Source organism: Sminthopsis crassicaudata, chromosome 2, assembly GCF_048593235.1.
Source record: "Sminthopsis crassicaudata isolate SCR6 chromosome 2, ASM4859323v1, whole genome shotgun sequence".
Classification (NCBI taxonomy): domain Eukaryota; kingdom Metazoa; phylum Chordata; class Mammalia; order Dasyuromorphia; family Dasyuridae; genus Sminthopsis; species Sminthopsis crassicaudata.
Window position 1 is genome coordinate 269634692 of NC_133618.1, and position 27466 is coordinate 269662157.

Consider the following 27466-nt stretch of genomic DNA (forward strand, 5'->3'; position numbering starts at 1 on the left):
ATTAGAAAAAGGAGCTTAATGTGGTTGAATGTCTGGCAGTCAAGGGATGGTGGATAAAATATTGGCCAGTCTTCAGAAGAGCTGGGTTCAAGCCTATCTGTGACAAACACTGATTGTAGTACTCTGGTAAGTTATCATACTTGTCAGTGCCCCAGCCAGTTCACTTCAGCTTTCAGTTGCACAATGCCTACAGATCAACATTGATAGTTTCCATACCTATGCTCCGTACGTCATTGAAGAGACCATTTTGGCCAGACTAAAGGATTTTCTCCTAAAAACTGTTCATTTGGACTTCTGGCCAAGGTGGCAGAGAGGACACACACATCTGCTTAAGCTCTGCTTTTTCTCTCAAAATAATTTATCTCGTGACAAGCCTTGGAATTAGTGCTTGACTGAAAAAAACCACAAATAATTACCAAGAGAAGATATCCTTGAAAGTCGCCAGAAAAGGTCTGTTTTTGCTCACAGGTGGGAATGGTTTTAGATCCGGGACAAACTGAAGGCACACAGCTCACAGCAGAGCAGACCCGAGGGAGGTGGAGTGTGATCTCAGCCGTTTCTGTGGAGAGAACTTTACCACGGTGTGGCTACTTTGCCCTGGTAGACAAGAAGAGAAGTTAAAAACACAGGGAGTGAAGACTATAACCCCGAAAAGCTAGGGTCTCTTGGGACCTGGCCACACCCACCGCAAGTGACTCAGCAGCTCTCAGAGTTTCAGAGCACAGATGCAGCACAGCCATTGTGGTCCTGCTAGTGCCTTACTGTTGCCCCCTGTAGATGAAGCTCGATAATACCATCCAGCACTCCCCCCCCCCCCCAAAAAAAAAAAGTAGACTGCATTTGGTTTTTTTGTTGTTGTTATTGTTGTTAGTTTGTTTTATTTGATTCTTCGATAATAAAATGAGCAAAAAATTAAGGCAAGCTCTATATTGAGAGCTTCTATATGGATAGAGAGCACGTTTTAAACCCCGAGGAGACTAAAAACAGACTGTCTGCAGATGAATCCCCAAAGAGGGATATGATCTGATCCTCAGTGCACAAGACTCGCATAGAAGAAATCAAAAAGGCTCTCACAAGAGAGCTATAAGAAAAATGGGAAAAGGAAAGAGAAGTTTGGCAAGAGAGTCTGGATAAGTCATCCCACTCATTTAAAGACAGAGGGGATAAAGAAATCAAATCCTTGAAAAACAGAACTAGTGAGTTGGAAAAAGAAAATAGCTCTCTAAAAAATAAAATTAGTGAAATGGAAAAAACCTCCATAGAACAAAACAATTCACTTAAACTCAAATGGACAATTAGAAAAAGATATAAAAAAGTGAGTGAAGAAAATACTTCATTGAAAATCAGAATCAAACAAATGGAATTGAATGATTTGAGGAGAAACCAAGAATCAGCTAAGCAAAACCAAAAAGAATGATACAATGGGAAAAAAATGGCAAATACTTTCTTGGGAAAACAACAGACCTGGAAAATAAATCCAGGAGAGATAATCTGAAAATTATTGGACTCCCTGAAAAATATGATGAAAAAAAAAAAGCCTGGAGACTATTTTCCAGGAAATTATCAGAGAACTGCTCAGATGTTTTAGAAACAGAGGGTAAAATAGAAATTGAAAGAATTCATTGATCACCTACTGAATGGGATCCTAAAATCAAAATACTAAGGAATATAGTAGCCAAATTCCAGAACCATCAGACGAAGGAAAAAATACTGCAAGCTGCTAGAAAAAAATCAATTCAAATATGGAGAAGCCACAATAAGGATTACCCAGGATGTAACAGTGTCCACATTAAAGGAGCAAAGGGTCTGGAATATGATATTCTGAAAGGCTAAGAAACTTGGTATGTAGCCAAAAATAACTTACCCAGCAAAAATGAGAATCTTTTTCCAGGGAAGAAGACATTCAATAAAATAAGTGAATTTCATCTATTCTTGATGAAGAAACCAGATCTACACAAAAAATTTGATCTACAAATATAGAACTCAAGAGAAACCTAAAAAGGTTAAAAAGAAATCTTGGGAACTATATTTCTGCTATAAAGATATATAAAGAACACATGTATACATTGTTCTAGAAACTAAAGGTGGAAAGGAAATTGTACCCAAAAAAGGGGAAATGGGGGTACTACATTTCACAAAGAGGCAAAGGAAACCTATTATATCTGAGAGAAAGAATGGAGAGGGATGAACATAGTGTGTATCGTATTGCCATCAGAATTGGCTTAAAGAGAAAAATATTAGAAATATTTGATTTATGGTGAAACTTCTCCCACTTCATTAAAAAGTGGGAGGGGAAAAGTGAAAAGGGAAGGAGTAAGCTAAACAGAAGGGAATACAGAAATTGTGAGGAAAAGGTATAAGAGAGGGGGAAGAATTCTAAGGTGGGGGGAGGGATGCTAAAAAGGGAGGGCTGTGAGAAGCACGTGGTACTCATAAGTTTAATACTGGGATGAAGGATAAAGGGGAAGGAAGGGAGAAAAGCATAAACAGGGGTTAATAAGATGGCAAGTAATACAGAATTGGTTATTTTAACTATAAATGTGAATGGGGTGAACTCCCTCATAAAGAGGAAGCGGTTAACAGACTGGATTAAAAGCCAGAATCCTACAATATGTTGTTTGCAGGAAACACACCTAAAGCAGGGTGATACTTACAGAGTAAAGGTAAAAGGTTGGAGCAGAATCTACTATGCTTCAGGTGAAGTAAAAAAAGCAGGGGTAGTCATCCTGTTCTCAGATCAAGCAAAAGCAAAAATTGATCTAATTAAAAGAGATAAGGAAGGGCACTATATCTTGCTAAAGGGTAGCATAGATAATGAAGCAATATCAATATTAAACATATATGCACCAAGTAGTGTAGCATTTAAATTCTTAAAAGAGAAATTAAGAGAGCTGCAAGAAGAAATAGACAGCAAAACTATAATAGTAGGAGATCTCAACCTTGCACTCTCCGAATTAGATAAATCAGACCTCAAAATAAATAAAAAATAAGTCAAAGAAGTAAATAGGATACTAGAAAAATTAGATATGATAGATCTTTGGAGAAAACTAAATGGAGACAGAAAGGAGTACATTTTCTTCTCAGCAGTTCATGGAACCTATACAAAAAATTGACCATATAAAAACCTCAAACTCAAATGCAATAAGGCAGAAATAGTAAAAGCATCCTTTTCAGACCACAATGCAATGAAAATAATATTCAATAAAAAGCCAGGAAAAAATAGACCAAAAGATAATTGGAAACTAAATAATCTCATACTAAAGAACGATTGGGTGAAACAGCAAATTATAGACATAATTAATAACTTCACCCAAGAAAATGACAATAATGAAATATCATACTAAAATGTGTGGGATACAGCCAAAGTGGTAATAAGGGGAAATTTCAAATCTCTAGAGGCCTACTTGCATAAAATAGAGAAAGGGAAGATTAATGAATTGGACTTGCAACTAAAAATGCTAGAAAAAAGAACAAATTAAAAACCTCCAGTCAAACACTAAACTTGAAATTCTAAAAATAAAAGGAGAGATCAATAAAATTGAAAATGTTTGGGAGTCTATCTACCAAAGGAAAGTCAGGAATTATATGAGCAAAATTACAAAACACTTTCCACACAAATAAGTCAGATTTAAATAATTGGAAAAATATGAAGTGTTCTTGGATAGGCTGAGCGAATATAATAAAGATGACAATACTCCCTAAACTAATCTATTGATTTAGAGCTATACCAATCAGACTCCCAAGAAACTATTTTAATGATCTAGAAAAAATAACAACAAAAGTCATATGGAAGAACAAAAGGTCGAGAATTTCAAGGGAATTAATGAAAAAAAATCAAATGAAGGTGGCCTAGCTGTACCTGATCTAAAACTATATTATAAAGCAGCAGTTACCAAAACCATTTGGTATTGGCTAAGAAATAGATTAGTTGATCAATGGAATAGATTAGATTCATATGACAAAATAGTTAATAGCTATACCAATCTAGTGTTTGACAAACCCAGAGATTCTAACTTTTGGGATAAAAATTCACTATTTGACAAAAACTGCTGGGAAAACTGGAAATTAATATGGCAGAAATTAGGCATGGACCCACACGTAACACCACATACCAAGATAAGATCAAAATGGGTACATGATTTAGACATAAAGAACGAGATCATAAACAAATTAGAGGAACATAGGATAGTTGTATTTCTCAGACTTGTGTAGGAGGAAGGAATTTGTGACCAAAAAAGAACTAGAGATCATTATTGATCACAAAATAGAAAATTTTTATTACATCAAATTAAAAAGCCTTTGTACAAACAAAACTAAACAAAATTAGAAGAGAAGCAACAAACTGGGAAAACATTTTTACATTTACAGGTTCTGATAAAGGCCTCATTTCCAAAATATATAGAGAATTGACTCTATTTTATGAGAAATCAAGCCATTCTCCAATTGATAAATGGTCAAAGGATATGAGTAGATAATTTTCAGATGATGAAATTGAAATTATTTCCACTCATATGAAAGAGTGTTCCAAATCACTATTGATCAGAGAAATGCAAATTAAGACAACTCTGAGATACCACTACATACCTGTCAGGTTGGCTAAGATAACAGGAAAAAATAATGATGAATGTTGGAGGGGATGCGGGAAAACTGGGACATTGATGCATTGCTGATGAAGTTGTGAACAAATCTAACCTGGAGAGCAATCTGGAATTATGCCCTAAAAGTTATCAAACTGTGCATACCCTTTGATCCAGCAGTGCTACTACTAAGCTTATATCCCAAAGAAATACTAAAGAAGGGAAAGGGACCTGTATGTGCCAAAATGTTTGTGGCAACCCTTTTTGTAGTGGCTAGAAATTGGAGAATGATTGGGTAAATTGTGGTATATGAAGGTTATGGAATATTATTGTTCTGTAAGAAATGACCAGCAGGATGAATACAGAGAGGCTTGGAGAGATTTACACGAATTGATGCTAAGTGAAATGAGCAGATCTCCTGATCATTATACACTTCAACAACAATACTGTATGAGGATGTGTTCTGATGGAAGTGGATATCTTCGACAAAGAGAAGATCTAATTCAGTTCCAATTGATCAGTGATGGACAGAATCAGTCACACCCAGAAAAGGAACACTGGGAAATGAATGTAAACTTTTTGCACTTTTGTTTTTCCTCCCAGGATATTTTTACCTTCTAAATCCAATTCTCCCTGTGCAACGAGAGAACTGTTTGGTTCTGCACATATATATTGTATCTAGGATATACTATAACATAATTAACATGTATAAGACTCCTTGCCATCTAGGGGAAGGGGTGGAGGGAGGGAAGGGAAAAGTTGGAACAGAAGTGAGTGCAAAGGATAATGTTGTAAAAAATTACCCAGGCATATGTTCTGTCAATAAAAAAGTTATAATTTAAAAAAAAAAAGTGAAGGAAAAAAAACTGTTCATTTGATAGAAAACATTAGGCTATCTGTAGCTGCTTCTCCCTTGCTTAAATAAAAAGGTATTCTTGAATAAAAGATAAATGGGTAGTCTTTTTAAATCATGCATAAGAAACCCATCAATATTGATTATCAATAATTATTCTCAGTTCATCACTATTAGTCAATCCCCTTGTTGTAGGTTCTTCCTTCTCCATAGAACTCCTATCATATAAAGGTTTTTGTTTGTTTGTTTGTTTGTTTTTCCTGTCTGCAACCATACAGATAATTTAACTGGAATGGTCGGCACAGCATTGTATGTAAGCCCAGAAGTCCAAGGAAGCACTAAATCTTTATATAACCAGGTAATATGAAAGGAAGCATTTTATTTTTATTGACAAGCAAAGAGGATTTGAAGAGTGAGATAATATTAGGAGCTAACATCACTTTGGAGTCAATGTTCTCAAATGTTCTATTTTTTTAATTTGCTATTCGGACAGTTACTGTTTCTTTTTTATTGTTAAGATGCTGTAATGTGATTCTACATATACTATCTATATGCAAGACTTTGTGAAGAAAAAAACCTTCTTTTGATATGCTGTCTACTTAACTTGTACATCCATGTTAAATTAAGATGCTTTTAGATTTCTCTGTGATATTTTGTAAAGCTGATGTCAAAAATCTCAAGTTTTCTGGAAAGTCTTCAACTTAAGCATATTTTCTTGCAGAATGTATCTCACACTACTAGCTAGACGAAGGGCCTGAATAAAGATTCATTTTCTCAGCTTCATAATAATACTTGAAGACTAGGTTTCACTTGTGATAGGAAATAGAAACACACACACACACACACACACACACACACACACACACACAGATTTGAAAAAGACCTCAGAGGTCATTTAAGACAGTGTAAGAAGAACTTTTTGCTAGAGTTTAGAATTAGACTTATCTTAATACTTTCTATAAAAGCAGGATTTGTCTTTGTTGCTATTTTGTTGAAAAATAGTATTTAAAATTTTCAACAACTTTAAGATACACTGATATAGTGTATAGAAACACTGATATAGTATATAGATACACTGTATATAGATATAGTGTATAGATACACTGATAATAGTATATAGAAACCCTATATCCTTTAGTAAGACTACTTTCAGAATTTCATCCTGTAAGCATCAGTGTTCTTTTTTATTCTTTTCTACCAAATGTTTGCTATTTTTTTTCAATTATATTCTTTGAGCTAATAATAAGGCCTTTCCTGAACCACTGTATTATTTTAAAGTTACTATTATTACATTAATCTGTCAACCCACAAATATTATCAACTGCCTGTTAGGCATTAGAGATAAAATTACTAAAGGGCAGTATCAGTCAAGGAGCTAACAATCTAATACCAATTCTAGAATGACCTTACAGCATTCTGGTCACTTAAGAATAATTAAATTTTCACTCAGTGCTTTGCATCAGGTGATTAATAAAGATGTTACCCAAAGCCATACTTGTTATAGCAATTTTGTTGTCTTTCCCAAATTTTACAATTTTCAGCCATTTTAGTCTATATAATAAATATACATAAGCCAGTTAGAATTAATTTTACAAGTAAAATATTTTAATAAGGTGGATTAAATGCTTCATAGGCTTAATATAGAACATTTTGTTTATGTTTTTATTTTTTTGTTTTGTAAACTAACTGAGCAAATAGATTGCTATGCCATGACTTCTTTTTTTTGAACCTTTTTTTTTTGGTGGCTATTTTTTGCTTATTCTACAATTTCTTAAGAAAACATACTTTGAACAGAAAGCTTTGCAAGGGTCAGTGTTGAAAAATTGCCCATGTATGTGTTTTTTAAATAAAAAGCTATTAATAATAATAAAAAAAAGATGTACTTTGATCACCAGTTAAAACTGAATGCAATTAAATTATTTATAATTCTATTTTTCTCCAATAGAAAGTAGATCTTTTCAGTCTGGGTATCATCTTCTTTGAAATGTCCTATCATCCCATGGTTACTGCATCAGAAAGGATCTTTATTCTCAGTCAACTCAGAGAAGTACGTATCAATTATTTCATTCCCTAAAGGAATCCCACTAACCTGGAAAATCATAAAATCAGACAAAAGAGAAAGCAAATGAAAATGTAGTTGGAGGAAATGCAACATCTGATCCAAAGTGTGTATTCTTTTCACTTCCTCTCTCACTACTGTCTCTGCATTATCTCAACCTTTTAAAAAAAATTATGTTTATACTCACTAATAATAAGCTTGCACTTATATATTTTTAAGATTCCCAAAATGCTAGTCTCACAATAATTATCTTGAAGATCTAGTAACAATTATGTATTCATTTCACAAATGAGGAAACTAAGATTCAAACAGTTTAAGTACTTTCCCCAAGTTTATAAAATTAGTAAGAGTCAGGGCTTATAACTTTTAAAACTACATTTTTTATTTACTTTCTTTTGTCTAATTTTATGATTTTCACCTTGGTCTTTCCACTTGCCAGGATTCTCTTAAGAGCTGCCACCAATTAGTGCATAGGCTATACAGAAGAAAATAGTATGAGAATTTAACAAAGGATGGGTATTGCCTGGGTTGACTTGTATCCAGAAGTGCAGGACTGAGCAAGGGGAATCAAAATGTAAAGTAGTTATTTTGTGACATATAGAGCCAGATTAAAGTTTTCATCTTTATTTTCATAAAGAATAAAGCAGCAGAGTGAAATGCTTTATATTAAATAGTATCTTATGAGTGAGAAAGTACATATAACTTAGAATCATCTTCCTGACTTTTCATCTAAGAGTTAACTGTTTGCAAAACCTGAGTTAATTTGCTACAGTTTTTAAAACTCTGGCTACATCTTCCTGGAATAAATGAAGTTGTCGTGTCTTTCCTGCTTTAATTGAGGACCTTTGTCCAATGATTAGGATGTACGGCTTTCCTCTTGCTTAAGCAAGCAAACATGTTCCTTCATGTTGGGTGCCTGCATTTTTACTTTAATGATATTAATGTAGTATTAGTATTAATAGCCAGAAAATATTGTGTTTTATTTCACTATGAATGATTACCTCTTACTGTCTCTTATTCTGATTTTAAAAAATAAAATAAAGCCTACTTCAGCTACATTGTGCCCCTCTGGTAATGGAGACAATGCAAATCTTTCTGCTGTGAGATTTTAAAAGACTTTGAGGTTCTGAGATATTCAGTGATCTACATTTTTAATAACATTCCTTAAGAAACAGAGTTATTACTAAATAATTTTTATGTAAATAAGAAATTTGAAAATGTAAAGACAAAATGTTCATCAAATTTTAAGGTGGTTTTCAACTTACCTGTTTTTACTAGCTTGTCATTTCTGTGCTAGTGTTATTTTTTCCACTTATGGTGAACAAATGTTTTAATTATGGTAGTTTGCCAAGTGTTTGCTTTATTTATTTGCTAATTTGAATATAATTATCCTTTTAGCCTACTTCTCCTAAGTTTCCAGAAGATTTTGATGATGCAGAACATACAAAGCAGGTAATGTTCAGATGCTTTAATTATAATGTCTTCAGTCTTGAGTTTTAATTGTTATTTTTCTTCTTCAATTAGTAATTTCTGCCAGTCATTCTCTTGTGCTCCTGGAACAAAGTAAAAAAAGAAATATTAAAAGCATTTAAAACATTATTGAAATTTAAATACATGATTAAAAAAAATCAAATGTTGGCATAGTGAATTAACAAGCTCCTAGATTCTTTTGTGTAATTCTTTGTGCCTTGAAAGTACTGTTTGGACCCTAGATTTAACTATTGCAATGAAGAAAGAGCTTTTACAGCTCTTTGTTTCAGATAAAACCTGGGCCATTATAGGAAAGAAAAACATCATTTAAAATTTTAATTATGTTGAATTTTAGGTTTTAAATAGCTTAGTGAGAAAAACCCCAGCATGCTAGCTTTTGACAAGCTCATATTAAAGCATTTTAAAATATAATTTTGTTCATACATGGCAGTGTATAATCTGGAAATTCATGTATAGTACATCAGTTCATCTCTTTCTTGTAAAGGCTAATTGTGGATATAAGTAACACTTTCTGCAGTAATTCCTCCTCTTATTGCAAGGGGATCATTGCTTTCTTTCTTTCTTTTTTTTTTTTTTTTTTGCTAAGGTTTGATCCACATTTTGGGCAGGAAGAGAGAAAGAGAGGCAGTAGAAAACAGTACCTAAAATAGGTCAACAGCATTCAGCTTGCCCGCACTCTTTTACTTCTGATATGCTACTTTTTTTTTTTTTAAATACTTATGTATTATGGTTGAGGATTATACCAGTAAAGAACTATTAGAAAAATCATTTAAAATCACATTTATACTTTTATTACCTGGGATCATAAACTTGTATTAATGTTCACTAAGGTATTTGAATTCATAAGTATTTGTGAATTTCATACCACTCATATTTCCTAAAGAAAAACCAGGTTCACTCTGTTTTTTTTTAAAGGTGTTGTTAAGACATAAGAGGCAGTGTGGTGAAATAAAGAGCTAGCCTCAGAGACCTGAGCTCAATTTCTGTTTCTAATATCTGCTAACTATATGACCCTGAGCAAGACACTTATTCTTTTAGTGCCCCCAACATCAGAAGCCACTAGAACTCATCCACATTGATAGATAAAGTTCCTTACTTCTAGTTCCTTACACTGTTGAAAGTGTGTATGTGTGTGTGTATGTAATAGCATAGGATTCTACTCAAGTTAACAGGCTAGACTCCCTAATAGAATTAGAAATACAGCAATAATTAATCACTGTGCCAACTATTCTTCCTAGCTTATAGATAGATACTGTGAGAGATATTGGGAAACATTTCTAACAATTGATTTTCATAAGGATGATTATATAACTACAGTTAGAAAGATAATTAGTTGCATGACTTTGGACACTTGAATTTGGACAAGTCATTTCATTTTTATATACTTCACTTTCCTTATCTATAAGACAAGAGGGTTGAACTAGTCAACTAATAAGATTCTTTCCAGGCCTGAGCCTTTATTTCTAATATATAAGTGTATGATCCCAAAGGTAATCTAGTGTGAACTGTTTTTTTTTTTTTTTTTTTTTTGGAAAAATTTTGGGAAAAGATCTGACCCAACATGATCCAGTAATTTCCCCTTAAAGCTTTAAAAGTGGAAACAACATGGAATGTGCAATTGGTAAGATAGGATATGTATATACAGTAAAAGATTTTTTTTGCATACATAAAAAATTAGGCAAAGCACTGTCTGTTTTATTGGAAAAGCTAGTTTATTACTTCTACTTTCACACTGTATGAAATCTCAGAAAATCTCACTAAGCCAATTCAGCATATCTTAATATAAAAATGCTACCTAAGATTACAAATGACTAACTGCAGTCATTCAGTCTCAACTTAGAACAAGTAAATCTCAGAGGGAATGAAGAATTATTTACTTAGGTACACTATGAAACTTTAAAACACTTTGTGAATCTCTTATGAGCATTAACTAATGCTGCTTGTTCTCCAAAAGTGACTATTTCCTCATAAACAAAAGGAAAGTGCCCTGCAAAAAGGTTTGTATCAATACCGACTAGCTCTTTGATATCCCTTTATTGCAGAACACCACTTAAAATACTATAGGGATTGGAAAATGGATGGTAACATTACCAAGAGAAACATAGCCCTGAAATTTCCAGTATAGGCAGAAAGTTTAATTCCCCTAAGAAACCTAAAGATAAAATTACGGGTTAAGCTTAAACTTTTTAAGTTTAACTTTTTTCATATGCTTAGAAGAGTACTAACAAAATTGAAACATTGCCACAGGTTGCTTTACATACATTAGTATATCATACAATGGTAGGAATATGTGCTATTTTATGCAATTTATGCTTCCTTTGTATATTGATAGAATATAGATTGTTTATAGATTGTCTTTACATGTTTTGGTCTTCTGTATTTTTATTGTCAAAAGTTTCTGGCTTCTAATAAATTACTATTTATAGAATTTATTTACTACATTTAATAATGAGGTATATGATAAGTATTTACTTATATAACATGTTATTACAATATTATATAATTATATAATATAATGATTATATAATAATAATAATAATAATAATAATAATATGATAGTATCCTAAAGGTTGCAAAAGCCCCAATTAAAATTCTACTAAATTCAATAAAGACCTCTTTTGGTATGGCTTGGGTGGAAAAAAAAATTAAGACACTATACTAGGTACTTGTTCTTCACTAATTTATAGTAACCATATCCATGGGCTTTGGTTGTAGAAATCAGTTATTTCCTGGCTATTGAACCATGATCCAGCAAAGCGACCTACTGCCACTGAGCTGCTGAAAAGTGAGCTACTTCCCCCACCCCAGCTGGAGGAATCTGAACTACACGAGGTCCTGCACCATACCCTGGCCAATGTTGATGGCAAAGCCTACCGAACCATGATGGGTCAGATTTTCTCCCAGCGCATCTCTCCTGCCATTGACTACACCTATGACAGTGACATCCTAAAGGTGAGTTTATAGTTTTCATTGTACATATTTGACCAAACAGGCTGGACTTGAAAAATACTAAGTAATTTTAATTAGTACTAAATCTGATGGCAATTACTGAAAAAGTCCTTTAATGCAGCTATAGTGATAAGCATTAGACAAAATGCCCAGAGCTTAAACCATCTGGGCCGTTCTAATTCAAATTAAATAGTGGGCCTAAAATAAATTCAATGTACTATATAATTTTTTTGTTCCCTTCACTTTTGGTTTAGTTTTCATGAAATCAGTTTTGGCATTTAGTTTATTTCCTACATGCTGATATTTGGAATAATAAAAAGAGGCTTGGGTTGGGAAAAATAAATTAAGTATGAAGTCGATGCATATTTTAGAAGCCATTTTTTTTCTTTTGCTTGTTAATTTTTAGAAAGTTATTTACAAGAATTTTAATATCAGATGTATGTATAAACAGATTTGTGTGCCTGAATATGCAGAAAAATTGCTCTGATGCTTTATTGGATATATATCATATCTACCAAAGGGATTCACAAGTGCTTGTACTTGATAAGATCACAGAGTCACAAAGGATCTTAGAGATCACAGTACAATGTATTCAAATGATATTTTATTTTCTTCTCTTTATGTTAAAGGATCACAAAGACCACTCAATTTTCTGACTCTTCAAAACCTATTCAGAAAATATCACTGAGCACCAGCTTCCCCTCACATTTTTATCAGGTTGCTTATATTCTTGAGTTTCTACTTTGGTTTTATAGGACATTATTAGACTTAATTTTTCCCCATGTTACTTCAATTGATATACCTTATGTAATGGTCCTCAAGAAAGTCTTACAGCTTAAAGTTTGAAGTGTTTTTTATAATAAAGTGTGTTGAAGTGACTTAACATTCCCCCCCCCTCCCGAGGCTGGGGTTAAGTGACTTGCCCAGGATCACACAGCTAGGAAGTGTTAAGTGTCTGAGATCACATTTGAACTCAGGTCCTCCTGAATTCAGGGCTGGTGCCACCTAGCTGCCCCCGAAGTGACTTAACATTGTATAGAATCAGAAGACCTATCCAGTGAACCTGCATATTCTATGTTGTTTCTATTCCATATCCTACCTTGGGGGGGCGGGGTGTACATCGGATAGAACATCAGGATATTTTCCAGTTATTGTTAGCTATTTAGGAAATAGGGGGTCTGAGATCACCCAAATATAGAAGCTTTCTCTATAGCTATTGCCACTTACCTACTACAGCAGTAGCATGGCATATAAAGAGGAAATCATATTGCCCTCTCTCCTGCACTATTGCAGTAGCATGCTGATGAGTTTCCCTGCTTCAAGTTTCTCCCCACTCAACTTCAGGCTCCACTTAGCTGTCAAAATGATTTTGCCCCATTCAGTAAACCCCAGAAGTTCCCTATCACCTCTAGGATAAAATATGAAATCTGTTTAGTATTCAAAACCCTTTATACCTCTCTCCTCTCTCCCTTCTGAACTTTTTCAGTCTTCTTACATCTGCCCTGATATTCTGTGATTCAGCGACAGCATCCTTATTATTTCTAGAACAAGATGATACATCTCCTGACTCTGGGAATGTCCACTGGCTGTCCTGCACATCTGGAGTGCTTTCCTTCCTCATCTCTACCTCTTGGTTTTCTTGCTTTCCTTCAAGACCCAGCTAAAATCTCTTCTACCTTCTTCCTTTTCTAATAGGAGAAGACTTTCCTAATCTATTTTAATTCTAGGTCTTCCTGTTGATTTTTCCAGTTTTTCCTGCAGATGAATTGATTGTAAATAGTTGTTTGCATATTGTCTCCCCCAATAAAAGGGAGCCCATTAAGATTAGGGGCTGTTTTTTGCCTTTCTTTATTGCTCATTGCTTAGCAAAGTATTGGGCAACATATTAGGCCTTTAATAAATGTTATATTTCTATTGCTATTCTTGAAAGCTTCCTGTCTGCTACCATTTCCATGGGATTTCCTTTCAAAAATTTCTCCTAGAGAACCTAAACTTCTAGGAAAATATCTAAGAGGCTGAGAAAAAGCAATTTATGATCATAGGAATGGCCTCCATTATTGATAATACCTATGAGAACTACAATAGCAAAATAATACACTTACATATTCTTGCATCCAAATTTTCCTAGACATTGGCTTCTGGCAATGTCTTGATATAATCAAACTGTGTGTTTCTATGTAGGATTTTTCCTACATTACATAACATACATGTTAACTTCGGAGTAGAAAAGATTCATTGTGAACATTTATTTTATTTATTTATTCACTCATTCATTTATTTATTTGTTTGTTTGTTTGTTTGTTTGTTTATTTGCTGGGGCAATTGGGGTAAAGTGACTTGCCCAGGGTCACACAGCTAGAAAGTGTTAAGTATATGAGATCAAATTTGAATTCAGGTCCTTCTGATTTCAGGGCTGGTGCTCTATCCACTGGACCACCTAGCTGTCCCAAACTTTTATTTTTATTTAAATTGTAATTTACTTTGATCTCTCTTTAAAGATCATTGTGAAACAAGATTAAAAAATGTTAAGAACCCCTTTCCCTAAAGATGTTTAGAAATACAATCACTGTGAAACCTTATTCTTTGACTCTCCAAATCTACCACATAATAGTACCAATCAACACATTATTCTTTGAAAGAGAGAAATTGTTTTCCCTCTTAGAGTAGTATTTTAATTGTCTTGATTATATTTTAGGGTAGCTTCTCAGTCCGTACAACCAAGGTACAGCAGTATGTATGTGAGACCATTATCCGCATCTTTAAGAGACATGGTAGGTCTTTTTTAAAATCTCATTTTATTACCCATTTTGCTTTTGTATTGGTAGAAAGTAGTAGCAGTAGATTTCAATGAAACCTAAATATACTTTTGCTTTCAGATCCAGTTATAGGTAATTGGTATAGCATGTGAAATTTAAGCCCATTTTTACATTTTAGCTTCTTGAAGAGAAATTGATTTAGGAGAATAGCAGCTTTGCTTTTAAATTAAAGTTGGATAATCACTGTTATAATTATGAGAGAACTGCTGTGTCTCATTGTGCATGAGTTCATTCTATGTAGAATATATAGAATAAAATAGAAATTAATAATGACTTAGGAATGGTGCATGGGGATTAGTCTAACTTTTTTAATGGTCCCCAGTGACATATCCTTAATTGTCAGCTTTATGTTTCACTTTAAGTTGGTTCCTAGGGAATATGAGAACTCAGTGGTTAATTATGGTTTGCCAATTTGGTGTAGGAGCTGTCGAGTTGTATACCCCACTGCTACTTCCCCGAAATAAGCAAATGTATGAGCACAATGAAGCAGCCTTATTCATGGACCACAGTGGAATGCTGGTGATGCTTCCCTATGATCTTCGGGTGAGTTCAGGAATGTTTTGTTTTTTAGGCCAGATTTTTAGAATTACAGATTTGTTACTGAATCTGATTATAATTGAGGGTTGTTAGTTTTGGGGGGGGTTGTTTGGTTTTGGGTTTTTTTAGCACTTCTCTTTTTTATAATAGAACTTTTATTCCATACAGGTTTGTGTACTTTCATTTACTTTAAACTCTTAAGAGTTCACTCTTTAGAGTGAAGTGTGCTCTAGAAGTCCAGAAGGTGATTGGGCTTCAAGTCTTTGCCTCCTTGCCAGCAGTCCAGAAGTTGGTTGTAGTAATGTGGATTCTTGTGCCCACAGACTCTAGAGCTGAGAACCCTTTCCTGGAGTCTGGTCATCAAAACCTCAACACAAAACACAGACCAGGACACCAATCATCTCCATAGTAGTGACAGCATTACATGGCTACTTCAGCTGGGGGATTATATATTATATTTCTCAGCAAATTCTTCCATCCTCTGACCTGACAATATTTTATCCCAATTAAGCCAGTGCAATGTCAGGGACTATCCCAGTTGGGTGGTGGTTTGTTTGTTTTTCCTAAGCCTGGCCCTTAAGTTATCTTCTTGGACTCCTTTTTGCTGTACAGGATTATGACTCGTTAATTAGTTAACTGATTCCCAAAATAGTGTCAATAACCAACAGTCTTTAACATGCTGTATATCTGCGCCTAGGGATGACAGGGGGCAAGCAGAATTCATTTTACAGAAAACTGAGTTCTGGTGCCTAGTGCCTGGGTTTACCCAGTTCTACATATGGAAAAGCTGAATTATTCAGTTGTTGTTAGTTCTGTTCCTAACTTTTCAACAACTATTTGTTGAGTACCTTCTTTGTAAAAGGCACTCCAGTGCCCCATTATTGGAGGAGTAAATGACATGCCCTACTGCTAAATGTCAACTTCTTTAAAGCAGGACTTTGTCACATCTGGCTTTGTACTATATAACTTAGAGCAAGTCTTAGTAAAGATTTATTGAATTGAATTGTATGGATTCCCACAATGAAAGAATGACAAAACTGGGGTTAGAACCCAAACCAAACTGGGATAAACATGTCCTGCCCAAGCTAACTCACTGAGACTCATTGCACTGTTAATCATCTTGAAGTATAGTGTATATTGTGTCCCCAAAGTCTGAGTGCAGCTTTAAGCACTAATGTCTTAAATCCTGAGTACTGGGTGGCCCCAGGGAGAAAACAAGGCCTGGAATCAGTAAAAATCTCAACTTTCTGAGTTCAAATCTGGCCTCAGACACTGTGTGACCCTGGGCAAGTCACTTAACTCTGTTTGCCTCAGTTTCTTCATCATTCTTCTCTCATTAAGAAAACCCCAAATAAGGGTCACAAAGAATCAGACACAAGTGAAAAATGACTGAGCAGCAAGAAGCTTAAAACAGCATCAACTGACCTTGTGGTATGTCTACTGTATAGCTGTTAGGTTTAGAGTTTACTTGTTAATTGCATATTTTTTACTCCTGCAAGTACAGGGCTCCAATTTAAGTTTTTCCTATACCATATTTTCTATAGCCAGTTTTGACATTTTCCTATGATTCTGTTGAACTCTGAAATTTTTCCTTTACTTTCTAAATGCCACTTCACATGAGGCTCAATTTAAAGCTGCTCAGCAGCTCTGTATTTGAGTTGTTTTTATCCTTTCTGTACTGCTTCCCATCACTAGTTTCTTTTTACTTAAATATACTTTTGTCAAAAGAGATGCCATAAGTGATGGTTCTCTTGAGGAGAGGGTAGTAGAGACTGGGAAGTAATAATGGCATCAGTAAAATAAACAAAAGAAATCAGTAAAACAATAGATAAATAATCAGAGAAGTAAATAAATAAATTGTCCTGCCATCAGCACAGCATTATCCAAAACTGTATAAAGCACTGATTTTTGATTGCCAGTTCTTTTGGCAATTTTTCATGTTATTTCTTTTTTTCTCTTCCTATGAATTCAGATATAAGGAATGTTATTGTTGTCTTATTATTGTTATTATCTGTTATTGTTATTGAGCCAAGTAATATGGTAAAGACATTTAGGGTATGACAAAGAAACATATAAAAGAAAATGAATGGTATGATTATTGTTCAGTTGTATTTAAAATTAGCTTTTCATTTTCTAAATATTGGCAGGAAAAGTTCAAAATTGTAAGCAGTACTTACTTTCTATGAACTATTCAAATATGAGAGGAAAATGCATTGTTGCCCGTGCAGATTGTGACCCATGTTATACTAATGCTACTCCTGGAGTAATGAATTTCTGACAGATAATCTGAAAATTAGATACTTTATCCCAGAATGTGTTAATGGGTTGGTGACATATTTGTGGTTAAGTGATTATAGTGAAGAATTCTTCTAGAGGGAATTTATTAAAGATATCTCTTGGAGATATTTTGGAAAATCTTACAAGGTAACTAGATGCCTATCATGGTTTAGTTACTGTAAATACCCTCACAGACTATAAAGAATAATCTCATAGGTGTCAGAATAATCATGCCACTGATTTTTAGTATATATGAGTTTTCATTTGACACAGTCAAAATGCAGTTTGTTTCAGAACTTAAATATATACATGGTATAATAACTGGTGAGAATTTATATCTCTCTTTTACTAAGGTTGGTACCAAAAGATAGCTTTTGAAGGGCATGGCCTCTAAAACATTAATCTGAAAACTTTTTTTTGTTATATTTTCAGATTCCTTTTGCAAGATATGTGGCTAGAAATAATATCTCAAATTTGAAACGGTAAGGAACTGGTGGAGAGATTATTGTCTTTTCTCACCTAGATATAATAAAGAACTCAGCACTCAATTGTAAGGTTCAGAATACTCTTCAAAAAGCAGAGGTTATCAGTTCTTAAAAGATTAGCAGGATAGCCTTTCTCATAAGAAACAATGTGATAATTGAGTTAACTTGAATTAACCACAATCCTTCAGGTAAATATCCCTGAACTTTATCACTAATTATTTTTAACATATTTTGACAAATACATTTGTATTTGGTCATTAATGGTCACAGATGATTATATAATTTAATTTGAGGGATAGTTGCTACTATCATGCTAAAACTTCCTTTATAGATAACTTTAAACAGAGAAACACTTAAGGAAGCCTAATAAAAATCCTCATGAAATTTGAATACTAGAGATCTATATTGATAAAGTACATTTAAGTAGCAGAAGAGCCAAATATAATATCTCCTCATAAGACCTAATGGTATTGATGCTAAATTGGCATTTTGATTTATAAGCACCAATCTTCATATGAAATCAATGTATTTTTATGGGATTTTTTTATTCATTTTTTTTTCATTGTTCCTATATTATTGATGTGTTTGTTGTTGGCTAAAATGAATAAGTGAGAATATCATTTATGATATGTCTATGTGGGATATTAGTACTAAGAGACAGGTTTTTTGCCATGATAGTATTTTCACAATAAAGGAACCAAGGTATACAAAGCTTATCAGTGACCAAAAAAAAAAAAAAAAAAAAAAGGGACCATAGATCAATTTCAGTTCTGCATATAGCAAAGTCTACACTTGCACTAAAGTTGAATTTAGCTATATATGTGAGACAAACAACACGGGGGGGGGGGAGAGAAAAATCAACTTAAATAGTGTAGATAATATTCATTTCAGTGAGTTTGCTTAGTTCAAAATGAGCACAAACTAGGAGAGCTCTCTCTACTTTTTCCTAAGTTGATTGTGGTTCTCCTGCCTCTTCTAATTTGAACATCTCTCTTCAGTGACAAGAAGTATGAACCTAGAATCTCCTCTTCAGGTCATTCCCATTAGACAGTCTAATTAATCGCCTTTTGTTGGTAAAACAGTTGAGAAAAATAGCCATTTTGGCCATCCTAGCATTCCTGGTCAGCTAAAAGATATTTGTTACATTTCCTTTTTCTTATATATCCTTTGTTTCCTCACAATAAAGCAAAAAATCCTTAACAGATATTTCTGTTTGATCCCTTTTTAACTTAACCACATTTCAGTTTGAAACTCTTTGAAAGAATATTTTTGCCTTATCAGTTTTCCTATCAGCTAAGTCTTTACCTGTTTTTATATTCTTCTATTTGAATGAAAGTCCCATTTCCTGTCTCATGATAACAGTTTAGTTGAATGTCTTAAAAAAAATTAAATTTTCATTTAGTTGTTTCTAGATTTATCTGCTCTCTAAAACAAACTGATCTTTCTTAAAGAAACCCAAGCCACTCCTGAGCAGAAACTGTTTAAAGGTAGTCCCATATTTTATGGGAAATTCAAAGGATTTTTCAAGGGTGATTTTTGACTGCACAATATTTTCATCTTTTAAGTATCACAGCTCACTTTTTGACTTTAGAACTTCAGAACCTCATTAAGATGTGACTCTACTGTACTGGTCATAGGGCCACACAAGCCTACCTAGTATCCTAATAAATACTCTATTGGTTGAATTTGCTTACTCATTTCCTATGAATTTCTACACTATTTTCATAAGCATTAGAGTATAATAAATAATCTTAAAACTCTGGGTTTCTTTCTCTAGATACTGTATAGAACGTGTGTTCAGACCGCGCAAGTTAGATCGATGTCATCCTAAAGAACTTCTGGAATGTGCTTTTGATATTGTCACTTCTACTAGCAACAGCTTTCTGCCTATTGCTGAAATAATCTACACCATATATGAGATCATCCAAGAGTTTCCAGTGCTTCAGGTTCCTTTCCACATTTAATTTTGCACTAATCTCCCATCCTACAGATTTATTTTTTTCCTGTAAATGTGTTATCACTGAATCAAATATATAGTTCCTTAAGTTTATAGTAAATGATCATTATTTTGGTAAACAATATTCCACTAATGTGATTTGATGATTTTTTTAAATTTTAATTTGAAGCTCTTTTAACCTTGGCCAAAAATATTATTGGGGGGAAGAGAGAGGATGGAAAGAAAGCAGAAGGATTCCTAAGGAGTAGTTTTTCTAAAGGGCGAAACAGACTCACCAAAGTATGCCTTGTACATAATCCATTTCCTTAAGGCAGTTGTCTCTAATAGAAAGTTGACAGAGTATTACAGTGAAAACTTTGTTACAAGGCATAATTTGATGAATATAAGAGAACTTCAGAGTATTAAACGATCAGGTAAAGGAACAATTAAATGCTAAATTAATTGTCAAATAGGGAGTCTTCACAAAGGAAGGTGGAGGCAATTTGATACAGTAAAAAGAGCACTGAGCTTCACAGCAGAAAGACTTGTATTTGCATCTCTCATTTTCAGCAGTTCCTAGCTCTGTGACCCAGAACAAATCACAACCTGTCTGAGCCTTAATTTCCTCATCTGTAAAATGGTGATGGCAATACCAGTTGCTGTAAGGATGTATTGCAAAACCTTACAGTAGAAATACAATCTTAGTATTGTACTGTAGTATCAAACTCAAACCCAGTGGGCAGCATATTAACTTAGACATAAAATATTAAGTTATCCATGCTGTATCATATTTTTATTTTATTAAATATTTTGAAGCACTTGGCTTGACTAGGAGTTTGAAGTGCAATCAATAAAGAACTGCCCTTAAAAGTTAGGAGGATGTGGTTTTAGGTCCCCCCTATTAGACATCTTGGCTATGTGATCCTGTCTGTGAGCCAAGCAAATCTCTAAAACCTCAAATTGTGGAATAGATGTGGATCTGCACTGTTAAAAGTTTTCTCACTGGGATTCTCTATGCAAATTAAATCACAAGTTCACCCTAAAACAAAACCTTAAAATGCTATATGAATTTAAACTATTATTATTATTAAATACAAAGAAGACATTCCAGTAAGCTGTATGAGAAATTTAAAAAAGGAGAGAGAGGCAAAATTAAGGAAAGCTTCATGGAGTATTTAGAATCTGAATTGAGCCTAAAAGGGAGGAAGTTCAGCCAGAAAAAATGGGGTTAGGAGATAGAGCTCATTTTAGGTAGGGAGAATAGAGTGAGAAAAGGCATGGAAAAAGAGGACAGAAACAGAACAAAGAACATTAGAAAATAGACTATGTAAAAGGGAATAGGAAGAGAAAAAGCTGGAAAGGTGGATCCAGATTGTAGAAGGCCTTGCATGCCTTATCTATGTTATTTGTTAACCACTGGGAAGCTATGGAGGATTGAAAATAAAAGTGACATAATAGAGTAAGAATAGTATATTATAAAGTTCATTTGGGAAACCATATAAAAGATAGATTAGAAAAGAAATTATTACTCCAGTTCAGATTGTTCAGATTGAAAGTGATAGGGGATAGATGCAAAGGCCATTTTGTATGTAGGATCAATAAGACTTGAACTTAAGGTAAAGATGGAAGAGTCAAAGATCTTGGGAGAATCATGATGTCACATAACAAAAAGATAAATTGGAGGTTAGTGCAAGATCCTGGGAAGAAAATGATGATTTTGGATGTGTTGAATTTAAAGAGGCATCACTCTGAAAAGACATTGGAAAAAGGAGGATTAGAGAACTTTAAAGAGGTTGGAAGGTCTAAATTATCTGCATAGAGGTGATAAAGCCATGGGAGGACAGAGGCTGAGAAGCAAAGAAGGCCAGAGTCAAGTGTAGAGTCTTACAAAGATGGCCATGGTTAATATGTAAGAGAAGGAGAAAAGTGAAGGAGCCATCAGAGGAAAGAAAGGAGTGTGAGGATTTTCAGTGTTATGGGAGATAAGGAAGGAGATGGTCTACATCGTCAGATAAGTAAGAGGTCAAGGAATAATGATAACTGAGAGAAAAGTTCTGGATTAGGCCATCAGGAGGTTCTTAGTTACTTTTGAGAAAGCAGTTTAGGTGGGGAGAGATTGTAGTGGATTATAGAATTGAATGTATACGAAAGTGGAAGCAATTTACTTTTCTAGAAGTTTATAGAATTGAATGGATTCTTTTACATATGATACTTTTTATTGTGTTGCTGTTCAAAAACTTTTCATGGTTCCTCACTTTCTACTATATGAAATCTAAACTCCTCATCCTGACTTCCCAGGTTTTTCCTAACATCATTCTTCTGGTCTGGGGTTATTTCCCTCTACTCTCTAACTTTTGTCCTTCATTCTAGTTACATCTGTGTCCTAGTGGCATTCAGATACACAACCTCCATTACCATTCACTCGTTTTGTTGTTCTTCTTAAAATATCCTCCACTTCTCTCCTTTCTGTATCAAACCTGTCTTTCGAATTTAATTGTTTTATAGCTGCTTTGATGCCTGTTATTCCAAACTTCATTGAGATCTCCTTCCTCTGAATTCCTCTTCTTATAGCTTATACTTTATATTTAAACATTTAATGCAAGAAAGCTAACATATAATGCCTGTGTTTTTTGTCACTTCATTAATTTTGTTTCCAACTAGATAGTATGCTCCTTAAAAGTAGGGACCAGGTCTTCTGTTTTTTCTTTACTTCCTACAACACCTAATATAATGCTAAGTATACAGACATTTAACTTCCTGATTGTTATTAGATTACATGGTCTTGACATATTTGAAGAATAATTTTGACAAAACTAAGTTGCATGAACTCTTACAGCTAGATATAATTTAGCGTCCTAGTGACTTTTAAGAAAAGCTCTATTTTTCCATCCTTTAAAAATCATTTACATTCATGTCTTTGAAACTGTCTGAGGCAAAAGTAGGATAAATATGAATATAGCCAATAATTTCCAGTTTTTACCCCATGATATTCCATTGAACTAAAATCATACTTTAAAACATGAGAGGCTCATCATGTGTAAAATGTCCTTTTGACACTGCAAACAATCTAGCCTAAAACCCTCCACTGGACAGACCAACTAGAAATTGAGTTTAGATGAAAACATCTTCCCCTTTTTTGCTCTTTAGTTTCTTAAGTAATTTGGTTCTAAACCAAATTAGAATCCTAACCCTTTGTAGATTTGAAGTCTTCAGTAAATTTAAGTATTCTATTAAAAAAGCAAAGTAACCAAAGGAAATCATCAAAAAAATGTCAGTTTTGAAAATAGAGTGAAGCATCTTTTTTTCTATATCTAAATACAAATAAATATTTTTTCCTTCATATTAGGAAAGAAATTACAATATTTATTTGAACCACACTGCCATATTAAAAGCAATACTCTTATATTGTGGGATTCCAGAAGATAAACTCAATCAAGTTTATATAATTCTTTATGATGCTGTGGTAAGTGAATAGTGATTTTCCATTTATATATAAGTATTTCTTGCCAGTGTTCATGAAGAAAAATAATGTGATTTTTTTTTTATTGATACAAATTTAAAAATATTATATCCAGCTGTAGTATTTGAGGTGATAAGGAAAATCCTTCCCCTAGATTATCCCCAAATGCAGATAATTAATAGAATCTAAGATTATATACCAGTCCATAGCCATTGTAGATATTTACACATCTATTGATTAGCATAAGTGGTTATAGTAGCAGAAAAAATACTGTAGTCGCTGTAGTATTCTCACTTAGATTGTTATCAGATTGGTAAGTGAAACTAGTCCACAAATTGCTTTGAATGGTCGGTAAACATCATATTGGCTCAAGGAACTAATATGGTCAATGGAACATTCAGAATAAAAACATGAAATTCATTATCTGAAGTATAGAAATAGCCCAGAAATGCCGTGTATTAAATTAGGACAAATATGAGATCTGGAATTAAATCTCTCTTGAAGAGCCTGCTTATAAGTCATGTTTGCTGAGTACCTATATCCCCATGGTTCTCAGGTAGTACTGAGCATTTTAGCAGAGGTGAATGGCAAAATAAAGTGGTTAGGCCACAAGATTTACAGGTGAAATTTTATTAATTTGAAAATGGTGAGGTAAAGAAGTCTTTAAATGTAAAAAACTGGAATAATGTTATTTAAACATCATTAGACAACTTTACCATCTTGTTTCTGCAAGCAAAGAACCTATAAATTGTTTAATTTCTTGTTAACACATAGAGAGAAGTGGGGAAAGAAATAAAAATAATACAAGCTATTTCTGATTATTTTTCTCTGTCCTGTCAATGATAATGAAAGCCATTTTTGGATTTGTAACACTTACTTTGACCCAACTGCTTGACTTTCTTTTGGGCTTGTTTCCTATTGGACCTTTTTGAAATTAATTATGTCAAATTAGAAAGTTTTTACTGTGATTTCTGCTACTCTGTGTTAACCTTCTTTGGTCTTTAGAAATGCAAGAGCACTGAAAGCAGTCTGTGAGCTGACCTAGCTCCTCACTTCCCCACAGGGGAAATGCTGCTACATAGACATGAAGAGATCAGCTCTATGGAAAAAGGCAAAGCTCACAGGAAATAGGCAGAGATGACTTCGGTGACTTGTCAGTAGTGACAGCCAGCCACAGCTAAAGCTGCCAGAATAAATGATCAAGTACAGCCAGTACTTAGCTAAGGGGCCTCATGTTGTGCTTACGTCCTTTCCTCCCATTGCTGCTATTATATCCATTGCCATGGTGTTCCTGGCTTCATCCTCCTAGACAATTCACCTAAACTGTCTGAACCTTAGCTTCCTCATTCTTAAATTGAGGGTAATAATATGCACAGTAGCTACCCTATGGGAATGTCGAGGATCAGATGAGATCACATAAAACACGTTATGAAAGTCAGCTTTGATTATCATTGTATAGTTGTAATGTATATCATTCAGCACCTCTTAGTGCTCCATTTTTATTACAAATAAAAATAAACCTCATTCAAAAATTACATGCTTCCTTTGTAATATGTCCATCCTTTTTTGGAGATCTTAATCAGTAGTCGAATTTGAACAGCCATTTTTTTAAAACAAGTATATTGATCTATTTTAATTTGTGTGCCTCAGGGTTTTCAGATTTTAAATAACTTTAGTGAACATTATATATAAAATTATGTACTTAGATTAATATTTTTTAAGTATGGAATCAACCCCTTCCTTTCAGGATTAATAACAATTTTGCAGCCATAAAAAAGGAAAGATTAACTTGGAAACTATTTTATTGAGAGGAGACTGAAATGTGTTCATCCTAATATTATTTTCTTTTGCATAGACTGAAAAACTGACTAGGAGAGAAGTAGAAGCCAAATTTTGCAATCTTTCTTTGTCTTCTAACAGCGTAAGTACCTTCTAACAGTATATAACACATTATTAAAGCTTACTCTATAATCTATCATGCCATAAAATGTCACTATATTCTTTTTCTAGCAAGGTAAGAGCACTTTATATTACCTTTCAAACACAGATTTTTTTTTTTTCCCCCATGAGTGTTAATGGGTACCATGGCAACTCACTGTATTAAGAGAGGGGGTGGAACTAACACTGTGATCCAAAGAATGTCTCTCCATGGTTCTTTTTAACGTACAGTAATCACCATATTCTTTCCTGGTCACTAGTCACTTTCTTTTACAGTTCCTTTTTGTTAAAAAATGCTTTGGTACAGCCCCCCTGGCTATGTCAAGATAGAGCACTAGTCACAGTCTCCTGAAATAAACTATGTGGTACTAGAATAATGGGCAGAACTAAGAAAATTCACTTGGATTTTCCTAAGTTCTTTTCAATTCCTTTTTAGAACTAAACAAGAGCTCTTGCTTTTCTAGCACATTATTTGCTCCAAAATCTTAATATTGACTATCTTTGACTTAAATTTGACAAGATAGGGAAAAATTCTTGAGCTAGAATAGGGCATTGTCTATAATTGTTTCACCATTTCAACAAATTGAACTGTGATATAATGATCATCCTCCTATAATTCAATGAACAGCAGAGGACAAAGGGAAGAGTTCTGTTGTTATTCTGACTTCAGAAAAATGACTCTTTCTGAGGCTTAGCACCCTCCCAATCCTTATTCTCACAGGTATGAGAATTGGATGTTTGTGTGTTAAACATCTGAGTACAATCCAAGTCCAAGATGCTTCAAAACCCTATTGGATACAACCTAGGACAAAAATTCAATATAAGTATCATCACATTCAATTTCTCAATTCCTGTTGACATTCGGTTAAGCTGTTTGGCTAATCTCTCCAAGTTTTGGAAAGTACATATAGCCTTCTATTCCATAATTTCCATATTCCATATATTCTATGACTTTATTCCATAAAACAAAATTTTAAACAGTATGTTTAAGCACACAAAGTAGAGCTTAAAAGAAATTCTCCTGGACAGTTGCAAAGATAGATTAGCAATAGGATTCAGGACAAAAACTATTCCAGTTCTAAATATGCACATTCATCTATGGGCAGAAACTAGTTCATTTACAGTAAGTAGAAAGCCTGTTCAAATGCAAGGTTAAAATATGGAGTCAGAAACTCTATAGTTCTCTTAGAGCTGGATGGGATTTTAGAAATGGCTCTTCATTTTACAAAGGAAAAAATTCAGATCACTTGATAAAGTTACCCAGCTAAACAGTTTTAGGGTTAAAAGTAGGATTTCTGAATCCTAGGCCAGTCTTAGTGAATAAAGTTATGAGATTATTTTTTAATGTGTTGAATTTAAAAATAGCTAAATCAGTAAAATATTTTTGTTATTAATTTTATTTTCAATATAAATACCTGAATAAATATTGAAACTGGATTTGAACTTCTAAAAACCTTTTTTTTACACAATAAAAATATTAGCATTATATAATAAGGATTAGTTTTTAAAAGTCTTAAATCAGGCTTTATTCTCTGTTCTACCAACTGACATTTTCCAGTTTAAATATAAACCAGTTTTTTATTAAAATGTCAAAATGATTACACAGATAATTTGTGCAGAATATTGAACTAAACCAATTATAATTCCATTTTCTTATCCTGATCTTTTGATCATTTATTCAGATAAGACGAAATCAATAATTTTTATGTGAAGGTGAAGTATTTTGTACCGTCTTTTTGGTTTCATTAGCTCCTCCTTCTTTCTTGCCAAAGGGCTCAGATCCTGAAAGAGGAAAATCAGTGTCTGAGAATGATTAAAAGTTTGCAGTCCATATATGAGGCTTTTAACATAGAGGATCAGTCTTACAGTTACTCAGAATTTCTCACTTTCTTGGTCATTGGCCTAAAGCAGTTGAGTTTGAAGAACAGAATAGAGGAAAGTTGGGAAAGGGGGTAGGAGAAGACATTTTCATTATGGAAAAGTTCTAATGATCTTTTGTTGGTCTGACTTGACTATATAGACCAGAAGAGAAAGGCACCTGTGATTTGATACTCTCTGTAGTTCTTTGTAACTCTCAGTAAAGGAACA

The 27466-nt window shown here is 33.7% G+C and overlaps 1 protein-coding gene and 1 long non-coding RNA gene across 5 annotated transcripts in view; one reads left to right on the plus strand and one right to left on the minus strand.

The window, feature by feature from the left end:
• EIF2AK4 (eukaryotic translation initiation factor 2 alpha kinase 4) overlaps positions 1–27466 on the plus strand; it is a 108698-nt gene that overhangs the window by 65688 nt on the left and 15544 nt on the right. For all 4 annotated transcript variants that reach the window (XM_074289253.1, XM_074289252.1, XM_074289255.1 and 1 more), the window contains 10 exons: positions 5709–5788; positions 7376–7477; positions 8888–8941; positions 11696–11932; positions 14625–14700; positions 15167–15288; positions 17992–18041; positions 19822–19990; positions 23327–23443; positions 25296–25361. In XM_074289253.1, coding sequence (XP_074145354.1) covers positions 5709–5788; positions 7376–7477; positions 8888–8941; positions 11696–11932; positions 14625–14700; positions 15167–15288; positions 17992–18041; positions 19822–19990; positions 23327–23443; positions 25296–25361 — 1073 coding nt within the window. The remainder of the gene's footprint in view (positions 1–5708; positions 5789–7375; positions 7478–8887; positions 8942–11695; positions 11933–14624; positions 14701–15166; positions 15289–17991; positions 18042–19821; positions 19991–23326; positions 23444–25295; positions 25362–27466) is intronic.
• On the minus strand, positions 8943–27161 carry LOC141555922 (uncharacterized). The gene is made up of 2 exons (XR_012486388.1): positions 27108–27161; positions 8943–9042 (listed from the first exon to the last, which is right to left on the minus strand). It is a non-coding gene; the product is annotated as an uncharacterized LOC141555922 (long non-coding RNA).